Below are 20,782 nucleotides of genomic sequence, written 5' to 3' on the forward strand. Positions count from 1 at the left end.
ACTTAAATTTACTGATCTTTTTTCCTCTTTCTAATTCCTGCCTGGATCCTTTTCTTTCAATTTTGTGATAATATTCTGAAATGCATTTCCTCCTTTACAACACACAATAACAATTGCAATATGCTGCCTTCAGGCTTCTATTTATTGGCTAGTCGTTATTGTAAAATGGCCACTAGTATTGAACATGGCATTGGCATTATTATTCTAAAAATACCATAAACTCCCAGGTTGCTTGTTTTATCTGAATACAGAGAAAAATCTGGCATTTGCAAATACTATGTGCCTGGGTTGTTATGCATTGGGAAGTTCAGGAAGTAGTTAATGCACCTAATGTAATTTTCCAAATATAATAAACAAAGCTATTTTTGGAGGAACAAAGTAAACATCCAAAGAAGAAACATTACATTTCTAAATATTCAAAAAACTTCCTTTAAGGAAAAAATGTATATTCAGACAGTAAATTATACAGTTTACATATAATCAGAGGTAAAATGTTCATAAAGTAGTATTTGATGTAGAATTAGTGTTTAAATATTCATTTTGTTTAGAATAATGCTTTTAATTGTTTTTACTTCTGTCTGCATGCTGAGATAAGCTACTCTAGAATGGAAATACCATCCTGTGTTATGTTTGATTATACCACAAAGATTTCTGAAATAGTCAAAGTCCTTTAACAAGTGAGGAGCTACATTTATGATGATTATACATTTACTGTTGCAATTTAATCTTTCAAGTAACTATCTATATATATAAAAAGCCAGCGACCGGAATGCCAGTTGCTATGACATCCACTGCGGCCAGTGAACCAGCCTTATGGAGGCCCCCCCTCCATGACCAACCTCCCACAGCCCCTCCCTTCGGCCGGCCCCTCCCCTGATGGGCTCCCACCACCCCGATCAGGGACAGGGATGACCAGCCAACTGCCTGTGGCCCATTTCCCCCAGCCAGATAGCCCCCCAACCAATCAGGGGTGGGTCTGGCTGGCCAACCTCACATCATCTCCTCCTCCTGACAGGTCTGGCCCCAATCTGTCCCATTGGGGTCAGGCTGGCCAGACCCCACCCTTGCATGAATTCGTGCACTGGGCCTCTAGGAAATATTTTAAAATAGAAGATGGTTTTATTTCATCAAATAGCAAACCTGAAAGTAATTTGACTCCAAGCACAAAATGCCTTCTGTTCTTAGTTTGGTGTTGACTTTCTTTCCTGAACCCTGAAATCTGTAACAAAGCTTTCTGTGGACTTTTCTTCTTTCACTTACATTCTTTCTCCAGGCACTACCATTTGTTGTAAGGAGTTTTAATTATTGTTTAATATATATATATATATATATAATATATTTTATTGATTTTTTACAGAGAGGAAGGGAGATAGAGCGTCAGAAACGTTGATGAGAAACATTGACCAGCTGCCTCTTGCACACCCCCAACCGGGGATGTACCCGCAACCAACATACATGCCCTTGACCGAAATTGAACCCGGGACCTTTCAGTCCACAGACTGACGCTCTACCACTGAGCCAAGCGGTTTCGGCTGTTGTAAGGAGTTTTAAAAACAGCTCTTATTTAATAACAAAAGGCAGTGTAATTCTGATATATACTTATTTCTAATCTATTTATTTATTCATGCATTCATTTATTTATTTATTTGTAAACTATGAATGTTATTTTATTTGCAACCCCATGTGTTAAGATGGGACATTGTTAAATTAACAATCATTAAAAAGCAACAACCAACAAAACAGTATTTAATTTGGTACTTAAAATTAATTAAAAATCAAATGGAAGCAATGTTTAAAATAACTAAGATAATTCAGAATAAAAACCATGATTCAGCCAAAACCAGTTTGGCTCAGTGAATAGAGCGTCAGCCTGCGGACTGAAAGGTCCTGGGTTCGATTCCGGTCAGGGGCATGTACCTTGGTTGCAGGTACATCCCCAGTAGGAGGTGTGCAAGAGGCAGCTGATTGATGATTCTCTCTCATCGATGTTTCTCTCTATCCCTCTCTCTTCCTCTCTGTAAAAAAATCAATAAAATATATTAAAACACACACACACACACAGACACACACACACACACAAAGAAAACCACCATTATTCAGGCTCTGCTTATGGAAATATGATAATTCAAAATCAGCTAACCTAAGATGTACCTTTAGAGATAGAATGAGGAATAAGTTAGTAAAAATAAGATTTCAGGGATTCACTAAAATTACTTTTAAGGACGTCAGGATGTTATATATAAAACATATTAACTTAAGTTTAAGTTCATTCATACATGACCTTATTTGAAGCAGTGTATTTGCACTCACTAATAAAATTCAAGTCACTAAGATTTTTGAAGTATTTTATTTCCCAGATATTTCATTTCTTTGAATTTGTTTTTCAGTGACTAGTCTGAATTTCTATGAAGACCTAACGAAGATATATTTCTGGAAAGAAGGCAATTTTCTACAATCTGAAAACAAATGACTAGATAACAGATCTTTTGTTTTTAGGTAAAGTGGCAGGAAGGATTTTGCAAAAAGAAATACCCAAGAACCAAAGCAATGAAAATGCTCTTAATAAGCAATGGGGAACTCGAAACCCCATCAAGTTCAATAGAGTACCTAAGGTATCTCAGGTTCGGATGATATAATCATCTTTGCTTAAAGTTCTAATAATCTATGCATAGGATTGTACCATCTTAAGAATGCGAAGCTGAAAAGGTAATGGTCAACCATTATAATTGTGAAGAAGAGAATCATAAAAGTTGATAAAAGTGAGTGACATTGGAGATCACATGTTCTACATCCATATTTATAGACTAGAGGCCTGGTGGATGAAATTCGTGAAGGGTGGGGGTTGTCCCTCAGCCCAGCCTGCACCCTCTCCAATCTGGGACCCCTTGAAGGATCCCCTACAGGGATCGGGCCTAAATAGGCAGTTGCACATCCCTCTTACAATCCAGGACTGTTGGCTCCCAACTGCTCACCTGCCTGCCTTCCTGATTGCCCTAATCGCTTCTGCCTGCCAGCCTGATCACCCCCTAATCACTGCCCTGCCAGCCTGATTGATGCCTAACTGCACCCCTGTAGGCCTGCTCCCCCCTGCAGGCCAGGTCTGGGTCCCCCCCCAAACTGCCCTTCCTTGCAGGCCCGGTCCCCCCCAACTTCCCTCCTCTGCCAGCCTGGTTACTCCTAACTACCTTGCCCTGCTGGCCTGATCGCCCACAACTGCCCTCCCTTGCAGACCTGGTCCCTCCCAACTGCTCATCTTGTCATTGACATCTTGTGTCCACACGGGGGCAGAATCTTTGACCACATAGAGGCAGCCATCTTGTGTGTTCAAGTGATGGTCAATTTACATACTATACTTAGATAGGATAGAGGCCTGGTGCATGGGTGGGGGCCAGCTGGTTTGCTCTGAAGGGTGTCCTGGATCAAGGTGGGGGTTCCCTTGGGGCGTGGGGTGGCCTAGGCAAAGGGCCTGTGGTGGTTTGCAGGCCAACACCCCCCCCCAACCCCGAGGCACTGGTATCTGGGATTTATTTATCTTCTATAATTAAAACTTTGTAGCCTTGAGCAGAGGCCAAGGCAGGCCAGGGGTGCAAAAGCTTGGCTTCCTCCATCACTGGGGGCAAGCCAAGCCTCCTGCTCTCTCCAGATCCGTGGCTGCAGCCATTTTTCTTGGGATTGAAACTTTGTAGCCTTGAGTGGAGACCTTCTATAATTGAAACTTTGTAGCCTTGAGTGGAGGCCTGGGCCCGTCTGGTTGTGCGGAAAGCTTGGCTTCCTCCATTGCTGGAAAAACCCAAGCCTCTCTCCTGCAATCGCCATGGCCACAGCCATCTTGGTTGGGTTGATTTGCATATTTGCTTCTGATTGGCTGGTGGGCAGAGCAGAGTGATGGTTAATTTGCATATTACTTTTATTATATAGGATGAGGAAACTGAGGCTCATTCATAATGCAGGTGATAACAGAACTGAGTTTCCAGATTCCTAAGTCTGTTTCTCTTAGGGTAGGACAAATTCTAGATTTTAACTTTCATTGGCTAGTAAAACAAAACCAAGTGTGAAGAATTCCAGAGATTTGAGTTTGAGAAAAAAGAATTCCTATCAAATCCCCAAAGACAAGTTAGAAATGCATGATACTTTACTTAGTTACTTTATACCATGTGTTGGACAACTTAGATAATATACTAATTGATTTATACAATTTCTTTCAGTTCTATCTAAAATCTGCAATCCAAAAGTAAATGAGAACATTACATGAGATTCCTTTTAAGCATACATAAAGGTCCTTAATGTGAACTACTGCTTCGTGGGTGAAAGAAGACATCCACTGTCCAGTTCTGAGAGAAAGCTCCTGACTAGTTACCCAGTAGACTCTCTACACTTCAATGAGGAAGATGATGCTTAGGTTTTTTAAAAATCTCAACAAAGCTCCCAGACAAGCCAGTGCATCATCCTAGATTTGTGACTGGTATGAGTATTTAAGGCTGTCATTTTCAAGTATAAAAGTTTAATGTTCCATTAACCAATCTATGTAATAGTCATAGCTATAAGCTCAAGTCATGGGAATTAACAGGAGCCTACCAAAAACATAAAATCATAATTTAGGCATCAGCAAGTTTAAATGCAGAAAAGGCTTGGGGAAATGCATTATGCCTTTCTGAAATGCATTGGTTTATTCACACCGAAACTCTGTTAACTCTGTTGTCTGTTGCATGGTATGTGGAATAAGGTAGATCCACAGCAGAAACTTAAATAGGTAACAGATAATAATTAAGATGATTCACCTCTAACACAGTTCTACAGCCTTTTTCCCCAGAGAAAGGTTGGAAGTGGCTCAAGCATGCCAAATAAGCTTCACAGATAACATGAAGTTTAAAAACAGGGCCTTTCACCTAGGGACCAACATGCACTGTTTGTAGATGGAATAAATGAACATTATTTACTTCTGGCTTGGTGTAATATTGTGAAATATAACGTGGCTGGAACAGAATGGATTCTGGAAGCCGGTATTTTAACTTATACTCTGGGCGTTTGACTTAAGTTGTAGTTATTAACTTCTACTAGGGTTCCAATATCTATCTGAAAGGTAACATCAGTTTTATAATGGAAGCAACTGCTTTGTTATAAATTGCATGTAACATGCTTGAATTCTAGGTCATTTCTCCTTAACACAATTTAAAGTTTCGTGTGATTTGGTCAGCATACACACTTCTCATTTCATTTGATATACAAGACAATGTGGAAATTCACAAACAAAATTACCAACTTCAGAGAGCTAAATTGAGTCCAAGATTATGGCAAATCTGACCCAAAATTTTTGTAAGTTTAGCATGAGTCTCATGCAGTTTGCGAGTATCAAACAAAAGCCTTGTTAATGTACATTAAAACATGTACATTTTTTAGTGTTCCTGATAAATACAGTTATGATCTTATTACACTTTTGGCATTCTTTAAGAAAGCACATTAAGCTTTAATATAGAAATATCTAGGTTACACTTAACTTGTGCTCAAGTAATAATAAAACATTTGTTCTCTTTTGATCTCATACATTCTCTCCTCAGGTGTGGCCCATCTCCTGCATGCTTGGAGTGACCTTTGGCTACGTGGCTGGCCTCCTTCTTTCACCACTCTGGATATACTGGAATAGAAAGCAACTTACATACAAGCAATTAATTGGAACAAAGGAAGATTTTGTGTGTGTGCAGATTCCATAAAGGCTGTGCAGAAATGTATATGGTCTAAGCCAGGCAGTCCTATTTATAGCACTGTTTTTTGTTTTGTTTTTTAATGTAGTTACATGATGTGACTGTAGTTTTTTAAACTATGAAAAGCATGAGAGATTGAGGGGTGTACCTCAGCCCAGCCTGCACCCTCTCCAATCTGGGAACTGTTGAGGGATGTTAGACTGCCCCTTTAGGCTCAATCGCATAGGGCCTAAATGGGCAGTTGTATATCCCTCTCACAATCCAGGACTGCTGGCTCCCAAATGCTTGTCAGCCTGCCTGCTTGATTGCCCCTAACCACTTCTGCCTGCCAGCCTGATCACCCCTAACCACTCCACTGTCAGAATGATAGATGCCTAACTGTTCCCCAGACGGCCCGATTGCCTATAAATGCTCTCCCCTGCAGGCCTGCCACTCTCCATCTGCCCCTGTCCCCCTGCTGGCCTGGTCACCCCTAACTGCCCTCCCCTGCTGGCCTGGACTCCCCCAACTGCCCTCCCCTGCAGGCCATCTTGTGTTGGAGTGATGGTCAATTTGCATATTACCCCCCCCCCTTTTTAATTAGATAGAATTGTAACTTCAGATGCTGTGTGCTGCTTCTTGGAACTTTAAGAAACATTCTTAATGAATTTTATAGAATTCTGAGGACAGGGTTGTTTTTCATTCAAGTTTTAAACTGCTTCAGTATTTATAAGAGGTCTGGGTATAGCTGTAGCATTTCATATGCTTTCTTAGAAAGAAATGGATAGTTTCACTGGCAACTGAAGATGTTTCTCAAGTAATGAAACAACAGTTTATACATATTGATCCTATTCTTTTATTTTACTGTGTGTTTCTTTGGAGTTAAAATGGCTATGACAGCCTCATCGAAAACAGTCTTCAATCCCTTCTGCGTTAAAGCTGAACATTCCACATAGCAGCACGCTCCTATCTCTTTTGCTAATTTCTGTTCTTGTTCCACACATATAGGCTTTTCTTTGATATCATTCAGTCTTGCTAAAGTTTTGGGGTCATCACGGAGGTCAATCTGAGTTCCTATTAATAAGAAGGGTACATTTGGTGCGTATTCCTTAAGTTCTGGTACCCATTCCTTTTTTACATTTTGTAATGAGGCTGGATTTACCACAGAGAAGCATATAAGGAAGACATCAGTAAATGGATAAGATAAAGGCCTCAGATGATCATAGCCTTCCTATCCGGCCATGTCATAGAGTCCCAAGAGGTATTGCTTGCCCCCTACAGTGACGCTGACTTTGTAGCCGTCGAGGACAGTGGGCACATACTCCTCCGGGAAGGCATTGTTGGCATAGTTCATGAGCAGGCATGTTTTGCCCACTACCACACACTTGAGCATCAGCATGCCGGACCTGTGAGCCATGCTGCAGCTGACTGACCTCCAGGCATGGAACCCCTGGAGCCCCTGTCCCGGTCCCCGACTCAACCCCAGCCCCATGGGGGGTGTCCAGCGCTGCTGCTCCAAACAGCTGGGCCGTCGTCGCCCCACCCCCGGTCCCATGCAGCCACTCCCCGAGCCCAAGGGAAGGGAGCGGCAGGCCCAGGGCACAGCCGCCGCCTCAGTCACTGCCTAGATCCCTACCTGAGTCCCAGTCTCTGCACCTGCCTGTGCCCCAGGTGCTAGGCACCGGCTCCCCAACCTGGCCTCCCCAGGAGGATCCACTGGATCATAAGACTGTCCAGCTCTCGGGGAGACCGCAACTTTGGGGAAGGCAGAGAGGGGAGGGCCAGGCAGCTATCCCCACCACACATGGGTCCAGGCCCCCTCCCCACTGGGCCCGGAAGAGGGCGGTCCCAGGCACCTCCCCCAAGTAGGAGCACCCGCTAATAGCTCCTGCATCCAGCCCGTGGCTGCAGCCGCCATGGACCCAGCCGCCTTGCCCTAGATGGACTCCCCACAAGAGCTTATTTCTAATCTTTAGTGGGCTAATATTGTGCTTCACAGCAAAGCACAGAGTCTTTTTGCTAAGAATCCCCACTGTGTCTAGGAGACTAACAGTCTAAGAGTACAACTAGAGTTAGCTTCTTGTTTTATCATTTTCTACAATGTGTTGAACCCTTCAAGGTTAAGACAGTATATACCAATTTTATTTTCACCCATGTTTATTTAGCATGGAATATCTTATATAGAACTAAAGGCCCGGTGCATGAAATTCCTGCATGGGTTGTGGGGGGGTGTCCCTCACCCCAGCCTGCACCCTCTCCAATCTGGGACCCCTCGAGGGATGTCTGACTCCCTTTTTAGGCCCGATCCCCTAAACAGGCAGTCGGAAATCCCTCTCACAATCCAGGACTGCTGGCTCCCAACTGCTCGCCTGCCTGCCTTCCTGATTGTCCCTAACCGCTTCTGCCTGCAAGCCCGATCACCCCCTAACCACTCCCATGCTAGCCTGATTGATGTCTAGCTGCTCCCCTACCAGTCTGTTTGCCTCCAACTTTCCTCCTCTGCTGGCCTGGACACCCCTAACTGCCCTCCACTGCAGGGTTGATCGCCTCCAACTGCCCTCCCCTACTGGCCATCTTGTGGTGGCCATCTTGTGTTCACATGAGGGCAGCTATTGTGTGCTGGAGTGATGGTCAATCTGCATATTACTTTTATTAGATAGGATAGAGGCCTGGTGCATGGGTGGGGGCTAGCTGGTTTGCCCTGAAGGGTGTTTCGGATCAGGGTGGGGATTCTCTTGGGAGCGTGGGGCGGTCTAAGCGAGGGGTCTGTGGTGGTTTGCAGGCCAGCCACACCCCCTGGTGACCCAAGAAGAAGCCCTGGTATCTGGAATTTATTTACCTTCTACAATTGAAACTTTGTAGCCTGGAGCGGAGCCAAGCCTCCTGCTGGCTCCCTGGCCAACAGCCATATCGGTTTGGATTTATTTACCTTCTATAATTGAAACTTTATAGCCTTGAGTGGAGACCTAGGTCGGCAAGGGCAGGTGGAAAGCTTGGCTTCCTCTGTTGCCTGGGAAACCCAAGCCTCCCTCCTGCTCTCTGTGGCTGTAGCCATCTTGGTTGGGTTTATTTGCATACTTGCTCCAATTGGCTGGTGGGCGTGGCTGGCGGGTATAGCAGAGTAATGGTTGATTTGCATATTACTCTTTTATTAGGTAGGATGAGACATAAAGGGAAATGAATCTGCAATATAGAAAGCATTAGCCTGCCTGGCGTGACTCAGTGGTTGAGTGTCAACCTATGAATTATAAGGTCATGGTTCAATTGCTGGTCAGGGCACAACACAGGGTTGTGGGCTCTATATCCAGTGTGGGGCATACAAGAGGCAGCCAGCCAATCAACAATTCTCTTGTATCATTGATGTTTCTATCTCCGTCTCCCTCTCCCTTCCTCTCTGAAACCAGTACAAATATATTTTTCTTTTTCTTTTCTTTATTAAGGTATTACATGTGTCCTTATCCTTCCATTGCTTCCCCACCCCCAACCTAATGCCCTCAAGACCCTGGTGTCTGTATCCAGTAGTTAGGCTTATATGCATGCATACAAGTTATATGCATGCATACAAGATCTCTTCCCCTTACCCCTCCCATCCCCTACCTTCCCTCTCAGGTTTGACGGTCTAATCAATGCTTCTCTGTCTCTGGATCTGTTTTTGTTCATCAGTTTATGTTGTTCATTATTTCCACAAATGAGTGAGATCATGTGATATTTATCTTTCTCTGACTGGCTTATTTTGCTTAGCATGTTGTTGTCTAGTTCCATCCATGCTGTTGCAAATGGTAAGAATTCCTTCTTTTACAAATATATTTTTTTTAAAGAGAAAGCATTAAGTGTATTGCAACTTAAGTCTCAGACTTTTTTCATTGCCAGACTTACACACTGAGGCAAGTTAAAGTATTTATCTGGTCTTCCTCTGCTTTCTACCTTAAACATTCTACTTAGGGTTAATTTTACGACATATACTTTCCAAATTGAGTAAATGATCTAAATCCTATGAGCACTGGACCACTTGGGAAATTATTTAGGAATATAAAAATTTTCAGTCCTGCCAAAACTGGTTTGGCTCAGTGGTTGAGTCTGCGGACTGAAAGGTCCCGGGTTCAATTCCGGTCAGGGGCATGTACGTTGGTTGCGGGCACATCCCCGGTAGGAGGTGTGCAAGAGGCAGCTGGTCGATGTTTCTTTCTCATAGACATTTCTAGCTCTCTATCTCTCTCCCTTCCTCTCTGTAAAAAATCAATAAAATATATTTAAAAAAATTTTTTTTTCAGTCCTTATTCCTTACCCATGTGATGGGTAAGGAAGCAATGTATGTTACAATAATCCCTGAGTGATTCTGATGTATACCAAAATTTGAGAACCACTGTACTAAAACCATATTTTGGTTTGATGAATTCTATATTTAATTTTTTTAAATACCACCATTTTATTTTTAATTCTTAAAAAAAAAAAAATATATATATATATATATATTTGCAAAATTATCTTCCCTGATGACTCTCTTTTTAAGGTCTCAGCACTTACCCTTTATTATTTAGTGGTGATGTGGGAGACAAGGAAGGACAGGCCCTCTTGGCAGGTGGCTCTTCCTCCTCTTCATCAGAAGAACTGTCTATGGTTAGGTCAATCACCTCTACTTTCTTATTTTTATTTGAGGACTGGTGGTGAGAAGTCACCTGATGCTCCAGTGTGGAGCTCAAGCATCCTGTGTGGGAATGATTAAAACAAAAGACAAAAAGATTTATGACACCTCTCTTTTTTTCTCAGTGCTCATGAGTTAATTTGTCAATTATAATTTAGACTTACAATATTGCTGAAGTGACAGTAGGAAACCAACAGTGGTTCTGTTTGCCTAAGTTTAAAACTATTATTTAGTATTAGCGGCTAAAAAAATTTTTTTTTTAAATAATTCTCAATCAAGACAATAAAAATGTATGTCCGTTTCTGAATAAAAGCAGTTTGAGCGCAAAGCCTATGTATTATGTGTTTATCTGTACAGTATCTGATAAACTTAAGTAATGCAGTGGTAACATTTTTTTTGAAAGTCATACAGCCCCTCCGTAGCAAAAACATATTAAAAGCCAGGAAAAGAAAAAAAGTAAATAAAAGAATGTTCATGAATCTGTACCAATCTGCTAAAAATTTACAAGGATAGCATTTCAAAATCATGATTTTATAAAGACTTACTATATTACTTTGAAATCTTATACCACAACATTTTAAAAGCTGGCAACAGTGAGTTTAAAGAAGCTTTACGACTTCTGAACATGTAATTAATAATTTAATAAGAGTTATTGAGCTGTTTTTTAAAAAATAAAATTTGAGCATTTTAAGAGCAGGAAGATTGCCCACCCTTAAAAAAAAAAAAAAAAAAAAATCCATATTCACCATCAACTCCATTGTAAGAGGAAGAAACTTCTTGTACTTCCTTTTTTGACCTCATAGGTGCCCACGAGCCATCTTCCTTAAACTGTATTTCATCACAATCTGTACAGTACTTTAGGATTTCCATAAACAAGCTATAAAACACAATTTGTCTTTTCAATATCACATTTTAAATGAAGATAGATTAGAATCATTACTGTTAAAAAACATTCAGATCCTTCATGTTTTATACAAGTATAAATGAGAAAGAAGAAAGTGGATTAAGTTATACTTGTTTTCAAAATCTAGAGCTAAATAGAAAGTAGTTATTTATATTATGGTACTTTTATGCAAGAAGACATTATGAGACTTCTAAACATTTGTTAACATGGGAAAATGGTCACAGAAAGTAGGAAAAGGCCAAGAAAAGAAATCCTTACACTTAAATAAATTTCTGTGTGTACATGGTACAGAAATAGCCCTTATCTCTGAATGTGACACTTATTTTTCTTCATAACTTTTTTTACATAGCCCAAATTGCCTCTAATAAGCATATTTTATTTGATAAACTGAAGCAATAAATACAAGACATGTATTGAATGTTAAGCCTCCTGATAAATATCATGGAGATATTAAATGAGACTTGCAAAAAATGTGTAAACTAATGGTCAAATTCTTAGGTTATAATGTTAAATGAAATAGAATAAAAAATATTAATTCTGTGCAATCACAATTGTGAAAATAACACACCACAAAAGCTTTTTAATTTTCCTGTTTTTCAATTCTTCATTAAGTGTATAGATGTATATATATATATGTATGCATACATGAATTTTAGAATAACAAAGAAATCTCAATTGATGGGGGGATCTAAAGCAATTAGTAAAATATTGTTCAATTGAGATTTATTAATGATCATTGCTATCTATCTAAAATTAAACATAAAACATTAAATTGCATGTTTACTTCCCCCCCCCTACTGATTAGTCTAACATCTTTCAAGCTCTGGGATACCCTTGTATTGCTAAATGTATTCTATTCCTCATGTTACATCTTCAAATATTACAGATAAGTTGCCTGAGTGTTTTGTTAGAGAGAATAGGAAATATCAAGAAGATCCTTTTTTTCAGTTTGTTTTTTTCAACGGCAAAAGGGGGGATGGCGGAAGCTAGAGAATAGGGGAAAATTTAGAGGAACATTCCAAGATGTTTGGTAGGGTAGATAAAACATAAGTGCTAAAAATATAGATTGTCATGAGGCTATAGGTGGACAAGAAAGATAAACACAAATATTTCAGAGAAAAAAAAACACACAAACAAAACAAAGCTGCTACTCATTCAGTATGTTGATCAGTTTTAGGAGCCCTTAGAGTAGGGAATAGGCATAAGAAAATCTCCAAAAACAGGCTAACTTCTAAAAAGCCCAATTTTTAGAAGTTAACCAGAGCTTCACAATTCTTTCTTTCTTTTTTTTTTTTTTTCCTAATATGGTCTGCATGACTAGGGATAGATGGATTCACGTTCTGGGCCTATGCCCACCCTCCTGACCTGGACCCTCCCCCCGATCCCTCAGTAACAACGCCCCCCTCCCCCCTGTGCCCCTCAGTCCCTCTCAGGACTCGGCATCCCTGCTGGCTCCCTGCTGGCTCAGCCATGGCCCTGGCACACCGTCCTGACCGTCCGTCCGCACCCCTGAAGGTGTGAGGTCACTGCCCTGAGCCATCCTGACCCAAAGGAGGACCCTTCTCACTGGAGACCCTGCCTCATGGGGATCGCCATCGGCCAGGACGGCCTGGGCTTCTAGGACCCAAACCCAAGTCTCTGTGATAGGACTGTCACCTCTCAACCAACCTGGTGGGTGGGTGGAAAGGAAGGAAGGAAGGAAGGAAGGAAGGAAGGAAGGAAGGAAGGAAGGAAGGAAGGAAGGAAGGAAGGAAGGAAGGAAGGAAACCTGCTTGGAACAATTGATGCTTAAATGGTAAAGTCAGGAGGCACTGACAGTAAAGCATGCATTTTCCAAATAAGAGGACATCAAGTTAAAAAGAGAAAATGTTAATAGTATGTAGTTTGAAAAATACTATTTGTAGAATCATGAAAATCCTAAAAATAGGTAATTCAGAAAATCTGACCTGATAAATAACAAACCCAGATAACTCCAATACAAGGAAAAACTTTTAAGTGACATACCCATCAATAATAAGGTGCTCATACGGAGCCTTTTTATCACAGACAGGACAAACCCAGGTTGGCTTTTTCTCATTCATTTGAATATAAAGAGTTGCATCAAAACACTGCAGATGAGAACAGGTAAGGGCCCGACATGGAATTGTCAGCCGCATTTTACCAAGCTTTAAAAAAGGGAGACAAAAGTAAATATTAGACAACTGTTATTCAAAATTTAAGTTTTGATAAATATTTCCTGATACACAATGTATTGTATATATGTGTTCTGATTTAAAGCATTGTTTACTTTTCGTCAATATGGAAGAACATTAAACATATTTTCTATAAAACAACTATTAAAATTATAGAACTTATTTAGATATTAAACATAGTGGCTATGTAAAGTTTACAGCAAGGGTTATTTACCCTCACTCTACAGCTCACAGATAGGTTTTTTTCGGGGAGGAGGGGACATGAACTTCTTGAAATATGTAAAATTTTGGCCAGGTATGCATGGCTCAGTGGTTGAGTGTTGACCTATGAACCAGGAGGCATAGTTCAAATCCCAAGGTTGCGGCCTCAATCCTGAGTGGGGGGCCTGCAGGAGGCAGCCCACTGATGATTCTCATCATTTATGTTCTTCTCTCTCCCTCTTGATCAATAAATCAATATATAAAATGAATATGTCAAAATTTTCAAGTATGTGCATTTTCCCAGAAGAGTGCTTCCCCTAAATTCTTAAAATAATCCCTGATTCAAAACAATTAGAACCATTTTTACTAGCAATTTGGGAAAGGAAAAAAGAATGTCTTGGTAAATATTGCAGTACAGTATACAGATACAATGACATTACTATCAACCTGATACCTGAATGAGAGTAGTACCCAGGTCAAAATGAAATGAATGACATGCATTCCCCACAATGTTTGACTTAACTACTGAATGACAGCTCTGAGAAGGCAGGCAAGTGTGTGCGCTTTCTGTGTGCCCGCCCACAGGGCATCACCACAAGCAATTTAGCAAACACTCCAGGATTTCCAGCACCTCCAGCACGTTATGAGATTTTTATCTTCCTGCCCTGCAACTGTTGCTTAAGCTGACACAGGCCGAGTCTGTCCTATGCACAATAAAATCTGCTTCATCTGGTCCCTGAGCTGTTAGCTTTGGCCCAAGGCAGAGAAGCCATCCATTGATCTTCCCACAGGGAGCTGCCAAATCACATGCATTTTCCCTGAAGAACACCTTGTACAGTGCAGCTGATTTCCACTGTGGGGTCCACAGAGGCCACACTGGCCATATCTAGGCATACCTTGTGTTAGTGCACCTTGCTTTATAGTGTTTCACAGATGTGCGTTTTTTCACAAATTGAAGACAAGACCCTCCACTGGAAATAGACGACTCACTATACTGTGATGGTTTAGAGCTGAACACGCAGAATCTGAGGTATGCCTTCAGTATAGAAGTTATCTATTTTCAATAACCACATTATGCTGAATACCAGAAAAAGATTTTCTACACATTTGCAAGCTTAGAAAATATAAAAACTTGAAAAAGATCATGAAATACATGAGGGGAAAAAAGGAGGAAACGATTCTTGGCTTAGAATAATTTCAGGGAAATATGCAATTTCCTAGTCTACTAAGGAAATTTACTGTCACTTGGGGCCCTAAATTATTGTTAACCATTATTTACTGTGCCTCTGGAAAGGCCCTTACCCTTTCTGGGCTTGTTTTTCTATCTCTAAGTAACACTGTTTCCTCTTGACTTCAACAGGATGCAGTGATGAAGAATAAAAAAAGGACACAGATGTGCTATAAACTTATGAGAAGGAAGTAATGCCAGTTTACAGTATGAGAAGTATGAACAGAAGGGACACAGAGAAAACGGACAGCTTTCTCTATACTTCCAACTCTACCATGCATATATGATCATGATCATACTATTCATTTATGTGCGTGTCCCCTCCTACTAGAAGCGTATTGGCTTAATCTCCTTGTCCTTGGCACTTGGAAATGTGCCATCTATATAGTAGGAAGGCGGTCTGGTGTAGTGATAAGGCTTCAGCTATGCTGAGGGAGGAGTCTTAGTCACTATTCATGTAGTGTGCTCAGGCTGTATGCACCACTTCCTAACCAGTCCCGAGTAGGAGTCTGGAATTGAGCAGCCACACTGACAAATTTACCTACAGTTTTTAAGGAACACTGCTACATGAACAGCACAGGAAGAACATTTATAAACAGGTACAGCAAAGGAAAAGTTCACTTTCAAATGTCTTGTTTATTAGCTGTCACATAAATGCCTAGCTTTAAAGAATCACAAAGTTTGCTAATCCTCCTCATGTTCCTGATTTTTAAAAGCAATCACTAAATTCCACACTTATCTACAAATGGATACTGGTTTCTTTTACCTGGTATCAGACAGAAACTGAGCTTTGAATATCTTCATTTTATAATTACAAATTTCCCCTTTCCTTTTAGAGGATGTGGTGGATATATGCATCATTTGCAAATAAACACTGAGAAAACAACTCCCAAGTGAGTTTACTAATGCCACTAATATTATTATAACACCAGGGGCCTGGAGAACAGCATCTGTGCACTGGGGATGGGGGGAGGACAGTGTTTCTCAGCCCGGCCTGCACCCTCTTGCAGTCTGAGACCCCTTGGGCAATGTCCCACTGCTGGCACAGGAGCGGGCCTAAGCCAGCAGCTGGACAGACCCCTCGAGTTCCTCAGTGCTGCTGTGGAGGCAGGAGAAGCTCCCACCACCACTGCTGCGCTCACCAGCCGTGAGCACGCCTTCTGCTTCAACAGCGTCTGCCCCCTGGTAATCAGTGTGCATCATAGCAACTGGTCGCTCTGTGTTCGGTTGATCTGCATATTAGCTTTTATTATTTAGGAAAATCGTGCTATATTAGTAACTAACTGATTAAGGTGCAAGAGAAAATACCCAAGCTAGGTATGTTTAAACCAGTTTATATCAAAAGGAGCCAAAAAGTCAATAAAATATGTATTTTCCTTATAAAAAGAATAATTTCATAACTTTTTCTTCATCATAAATATTTCATGAAGCAATTTCCAAGGAGTTTATTTTTCTTCTATCAATGGCAAGTAACTTGTACTTGCATTTACAGGTCTGAGGAGTAGCTCACAAAGCAAGCTCTCAGATATTTTTCCAGCTATTTTTAATAAATCAGAATGAAGAAAATTCCCAAAGAACAAAAAGTTTCAATTATTTTCATTGCCTTTAGCTAAATAGCTCATAAAAAGATACTCACTTATTTTGGGCTGTTGAAATGCAATGTCAGATATCATATTTACATATTTCAAAGGGGACAAATCTTTTATTATTTTATAAATTTGATATATAGATGAATTGTCATTACTAAGTTTTACTTTTTAGAATAAAAACATACTGAAAATATACTGCCTTTCCATTTCAAAGTAATTGTAAAGGAATTATCTCTTTAGCCATATAGAAATCCATAAAATTATTATAATTATGCTTTACATAGTTTTTTCTATAACCCAAATTTTGAAAAGCAGGTGTCAGTTTAAAATGAACTGGTAAAAATTGTTGAAACTAAAATGGAGCTGAGAAATATGGAAAGAAAAATTAAAAGCTGGCCCACTAAATTAATAGGTTCAAGAAGCAAAATGTGATTAACAATTTCCAATAATACTAGAGGCCCAGTGCACGATTTTGTGCACCAGTGGGGTACCTTGCCCTGGCCTGCGGGATCAGGCTGAAACGGCTCTCTGACATCCCCTACCCGTAGATCACCTTGACCACACAATAAGTCTTTCAAACCCATGATATGGGATGTCTTTTCATTCATTTGTACTTTATTTGAATTTGTTTAGTAATGCTTTGTAAGTTTTCAATTTCTAAGTCTTTCATCTCCTTAAGTTTATTCCTAAATAATCTTTTTGATGCTATGGTAAATGGGATTATTTTCTGAATTTCCTTTTCAGATTGGTCATTGTTATGATATAGAAATGTAACAAATTTTTTGACTGTGGATTTGTAACCTATAACTTTTCTAAATTTGTTTATAGATTCCAACAGTTTTTCTGGCATATTTAGGGTATCCTATAATAAAAAAATCATGTCATCTGTGAACAGATCACTTTACTTCTTCCTTTCCAATTTGTATGTCTTAGTCCTTTCCCTGTCTATTGTCCTATGACTTCCAATACTATTTTGTTGATGTAGTATATGACATTAATTTTTGTATGTTCCAGCCATAAATTCCACTTGGTCATGGTGTATAACACATTTGATATGCTGGGGAATTCAGTTTGCTATTATTTTTTTTAGGGTTTTTTTGTATCAATATTCATCAGGGATGTTGGTATGCAGTTTTTCCCCCCTGGCTTATCTTTGTCTGATTTGGGGATCAGGGTAATATTGGACTCATATTCCTTCCTCTTCAATTCTTTGGAACAATGGTAAAATACTGGTATTAATTCTTCTTTAAATGATTAGTATGATTCTGCAGTGAAGCCATAGGGTCTTGAGCTTTTCTTTGTTGGAAGGTTTTTGATCCCTAATTTAGAAGTTTTGTTCAGATTTCTTATTTCTTCATGATTCAATCTTAGTGGGTTATATATTTGTAGAAAGTTATCCAATTTGTTAGCATACAATTGTTCATAAGTAGACTCCTATAATCCTTATTTGTTTCTAATTTCAGCTACTTGAGTCTTTCCTCTTTTTTTCTTAGTCTAGTTTTTGCCAATCTTTAAAAAAGACAACCACTTTTGGTCTCATTAATTTTTTTCTATTATTTTCTATTCTCTTTATCTTTGCTTAAATCTGTTATTCCCATCCTTCTGCTGACTTTGAGTTTAGTTTATTTTTATAGTTTCTTTTAAAAAAATATTTTTATTGACTTCAGAGAGGAAGGGAGACGGAAAGAGAGATGAAACGTCAATGATCATTGACCGGCTAGCTGCCTCTTACATAACTCCCTTTGGGGATTGAGCTCACAACCCAGATGTGTCTTGACTGGGAACAGAACTGTGACCTCCTGGTTCACAGGTCAATGCTCAACCACAGAGCCAAACAGGCAGGGCTATTTTCCTAGTTTCTTAAGGTAAGTTAGACTGTTGATTCGAGAACTCTCTTCTTTTTTAATGTACGCATTTAGTACTATAAACTTCCCTCCTCCTACTGTTTTTGCTGTATCCCATAAGTTTTGGTATATTGGGTTTTGTTTTAATATGTTCTCCAAATATTTTCTACATTCCCATGTGGAATTTCTCCTTTAACCCATTGGTTGTTTAGCCTAGTTGGTGTGGCTCAGTGGTTGAGCACCAATCCATGAACCAGGAGTCAGTACTCTCATCACTGATATTCCTATCTCCCTCTCCCTGAAATAAATAAAAACATACAAAAAAAGAAAAGAATATGTTGTTTAATTTCTACGTATTTGTGATTTGTGCATTTCCCTGTTTACTTTCTGCTATTGATTTCTAGCTTCATTCCTCTGTGTTCAGAGAAGATACTCTGTATGACTTTATTTTTAAATTGGTTAAGAGTTGTTATGTGGCCCTAGCTGGTTTGGCTCAGTGGATAGAGCATCAGCCTGTTGACTGAAGGGTCCCAGGTTCGATTCTGGTCAAGGGCACATGCCTGGGGTTGCCGGCTTGATCCCCAGTAGGGGGTGTGCAGGAGGCAGCCAATCAATGATTCTCATCCTTGAAGTTTCTATCTCTCTCTCCCTTCCTCTCTGAAATCAATAAAAATATATATTTTTTAAAAAGTTGTTTTGTGGGCGAACATGTGGTCTATCTTGGAGAATGTTCCACATATAGTTGAGAAAAACACATAATCTGCTGTGGTTAAGTAGAATAGTCTGTATAAGATTTTAAGGTACAATTGACATATAGTGTTTGTTAATCCTTAGCCAAAGGTATTTTCCCACTGATTTTTAGAGATAGTGGAGAGACAAAGAGAGAAACATCACGTAAGAGAGACACATGGATTGGTTGCCTCCTGCAGGGCCCGACCAGGGCTGGGGATCGAGCTTGCAACCGAGGTATGTGCAAGAGTCAAACCTGGGACTCTCCAGTCCAAAAACATTTTAATCTACTGAGCCAAACCAGCTAGGGCTGAGATATAATGTATTTTTTTAAATCCTCTGTTTCCTTAATGACCTTCTCCCTAGTTATGTCTATAACTGAAAGTGAGGTATCAAAATCTACTACTATTTTTGTGTTGCTGCCTATTTTCCCCTCAGTTCTGATCAATGATTACATTATATATTTGGTAAAGTATTAAGCCTAAGCAGCACTAACTGGTTTGGTTCAGTGGATAGAGCATCAGCCTGTTGACTGAAGTGTCCCAGGTTCAATTCCAGTCAAGGGCATGTACCTTGGTTGCAGGCACAGCCCCAGTAGGAGGTGTGCAGGAGGCAGCTGATTGATGATTCTCTCTCATTGATGTTTATTCCTCTCCCTTCCTCTCTGTTAAAAAAAAAAGAAAAAGAAAAAGAAAAAGTCTAAGCAATCAGCCACTGGCCAGTAGCTATGATGTGCACTGACCACCAGGGGGCATATGCTCAACGCTGGAGTGGAAACCAGACATGGAAACATGGAACAGACTGATGAATCTCAGAAGAAAGGGGGAGGGTAAGGAGAGTTTAATCAAAGATCTTATATGCATATTAGAGACCCAGTGTATGGATTCGTGCATGGGTGGGGCCCCTTAGCCTGGCCTGCAGGGATTGGGTTGAAACTGATTCTCCGACATCCCCCGAGGGGTCCTGGATTGTGAGAGGGCGCAGGCCAGGCCGAGGGACCACACTGGTACACAAATCCATGCACCGAGCCTCTAGTAATAATATAAAGAGCCTGGATTCAAAATATTTTCCCTAAGCTATGGGTATGGTAAGGAATGAAAAAATAGAAAGATATATAATATATACAACATGATAGGATTTTGGTGGTTTTTATCAATTTACCTATATTTTTCTATAATTAATAAAAGTTTAATAAACAAAAAGAAGTTTTTTTTTAAAGGTCTATGTGCAGTACAGTATTATAAATTAATTCACAAGCTACTGAATTTTCATATTGTATCTGAGTTTTTATAAAGACTAAGATTTAGAACAAATAGTATTTAATCTCTATTTAAATTCTTTGTCTCTTCATCTTAAGATTAGTAGGATTTCAATGTTAAAAACTTTCCATATCAGGCATGCTTAAACAATCCAGGCAAATCAGGAAACAGCTGTGTCCTCTTTACACTTTCTTCCCAATTTATATATAATTAATTTGATTATAATTTTACAACAAAAGATAATAAGAATGTCAAAGTAATTTACTCTTATTCACATATTTTTGTATAAAACACATACTCATCATATCAAATAAGTAACAAATAAATTTTAGCACACATTTTGGGGAAACTTTTCACAAGTTTAATTATTTGGTATGTCTTGGGGCTTATATTTACTTTGCACAAATTATTGATTTTGACCTCATTTTCTGGTTTAAAATATATCAAATTTATTTTATATGCATAATCAATTCAATTATTCAAGCTAAATAAAATAGTTTTTTAAGTGGTAGATTC

At 39.7% G+C, this 20,782-nt stretch overlaps 1 protein-coding gene and 1 pseudogene across 6 annotated transcripts in view; both read right to left on the reverse strand.

Moving 5' to 3' along the window:
- Window positions 1-20,782, reverse strand: part of PIAS1 (protein inhibitor of activated STAT 1) — a 103,323-nt gene that overhangs the window by 9,052 nt on the left and 73,489 nt on the right. For all 5 annotated transcript variants that reach the window (XM_084886959.1, XM_084886957.1, XM_084886958.1 and 2 more), the window contains 3 exons: window positions 13,229-13,389; window positions 11,067-11,197; window positions 10,203-10,383 (listed from right to left, as the gene is read on the reverse strand). In XM_084886959.1, the coding sequence (XP_084743085.1) occupies window positions 10,203-10,383; window positions 11,067-11,197; window positions 13,229-13,389 (473 nt within the window). The remainder of the gene's footprint in view (window positions 1-10,202; window positions 10,384-11,066; window positions 11,198-13,228; window positions 13,390-20,782) is intronic.
- LOC311624684 (rho-related GTP-binding protein RhoQ-like) lies at window positions 1,564-7,095 on the reverse strand (annotated as a pseudogene). The gene is made up of 2 exons (XR_014797038.1): window positions 3,024-7,095; window positions 1,564-2,884 (listed from the first exon to the last, which is right to left on the reverse strand). The product of XR_014797038.1 is annotated as a rho-related GTP-binding protein RhoQ-like (transcript).

Source organism: Pipistrellus hanaki (assembly GCF_964339955.1).
Source record: "Pipistrellus hanaki genome assembly, chromosome: 1".
Taxonomy (NCBI): Eukaryota; Metazoa; Chordata; class Mammalia; order Chiroptera; family Vespertilionidae; genus Pipistrellus; species Pipistrellus hanaki.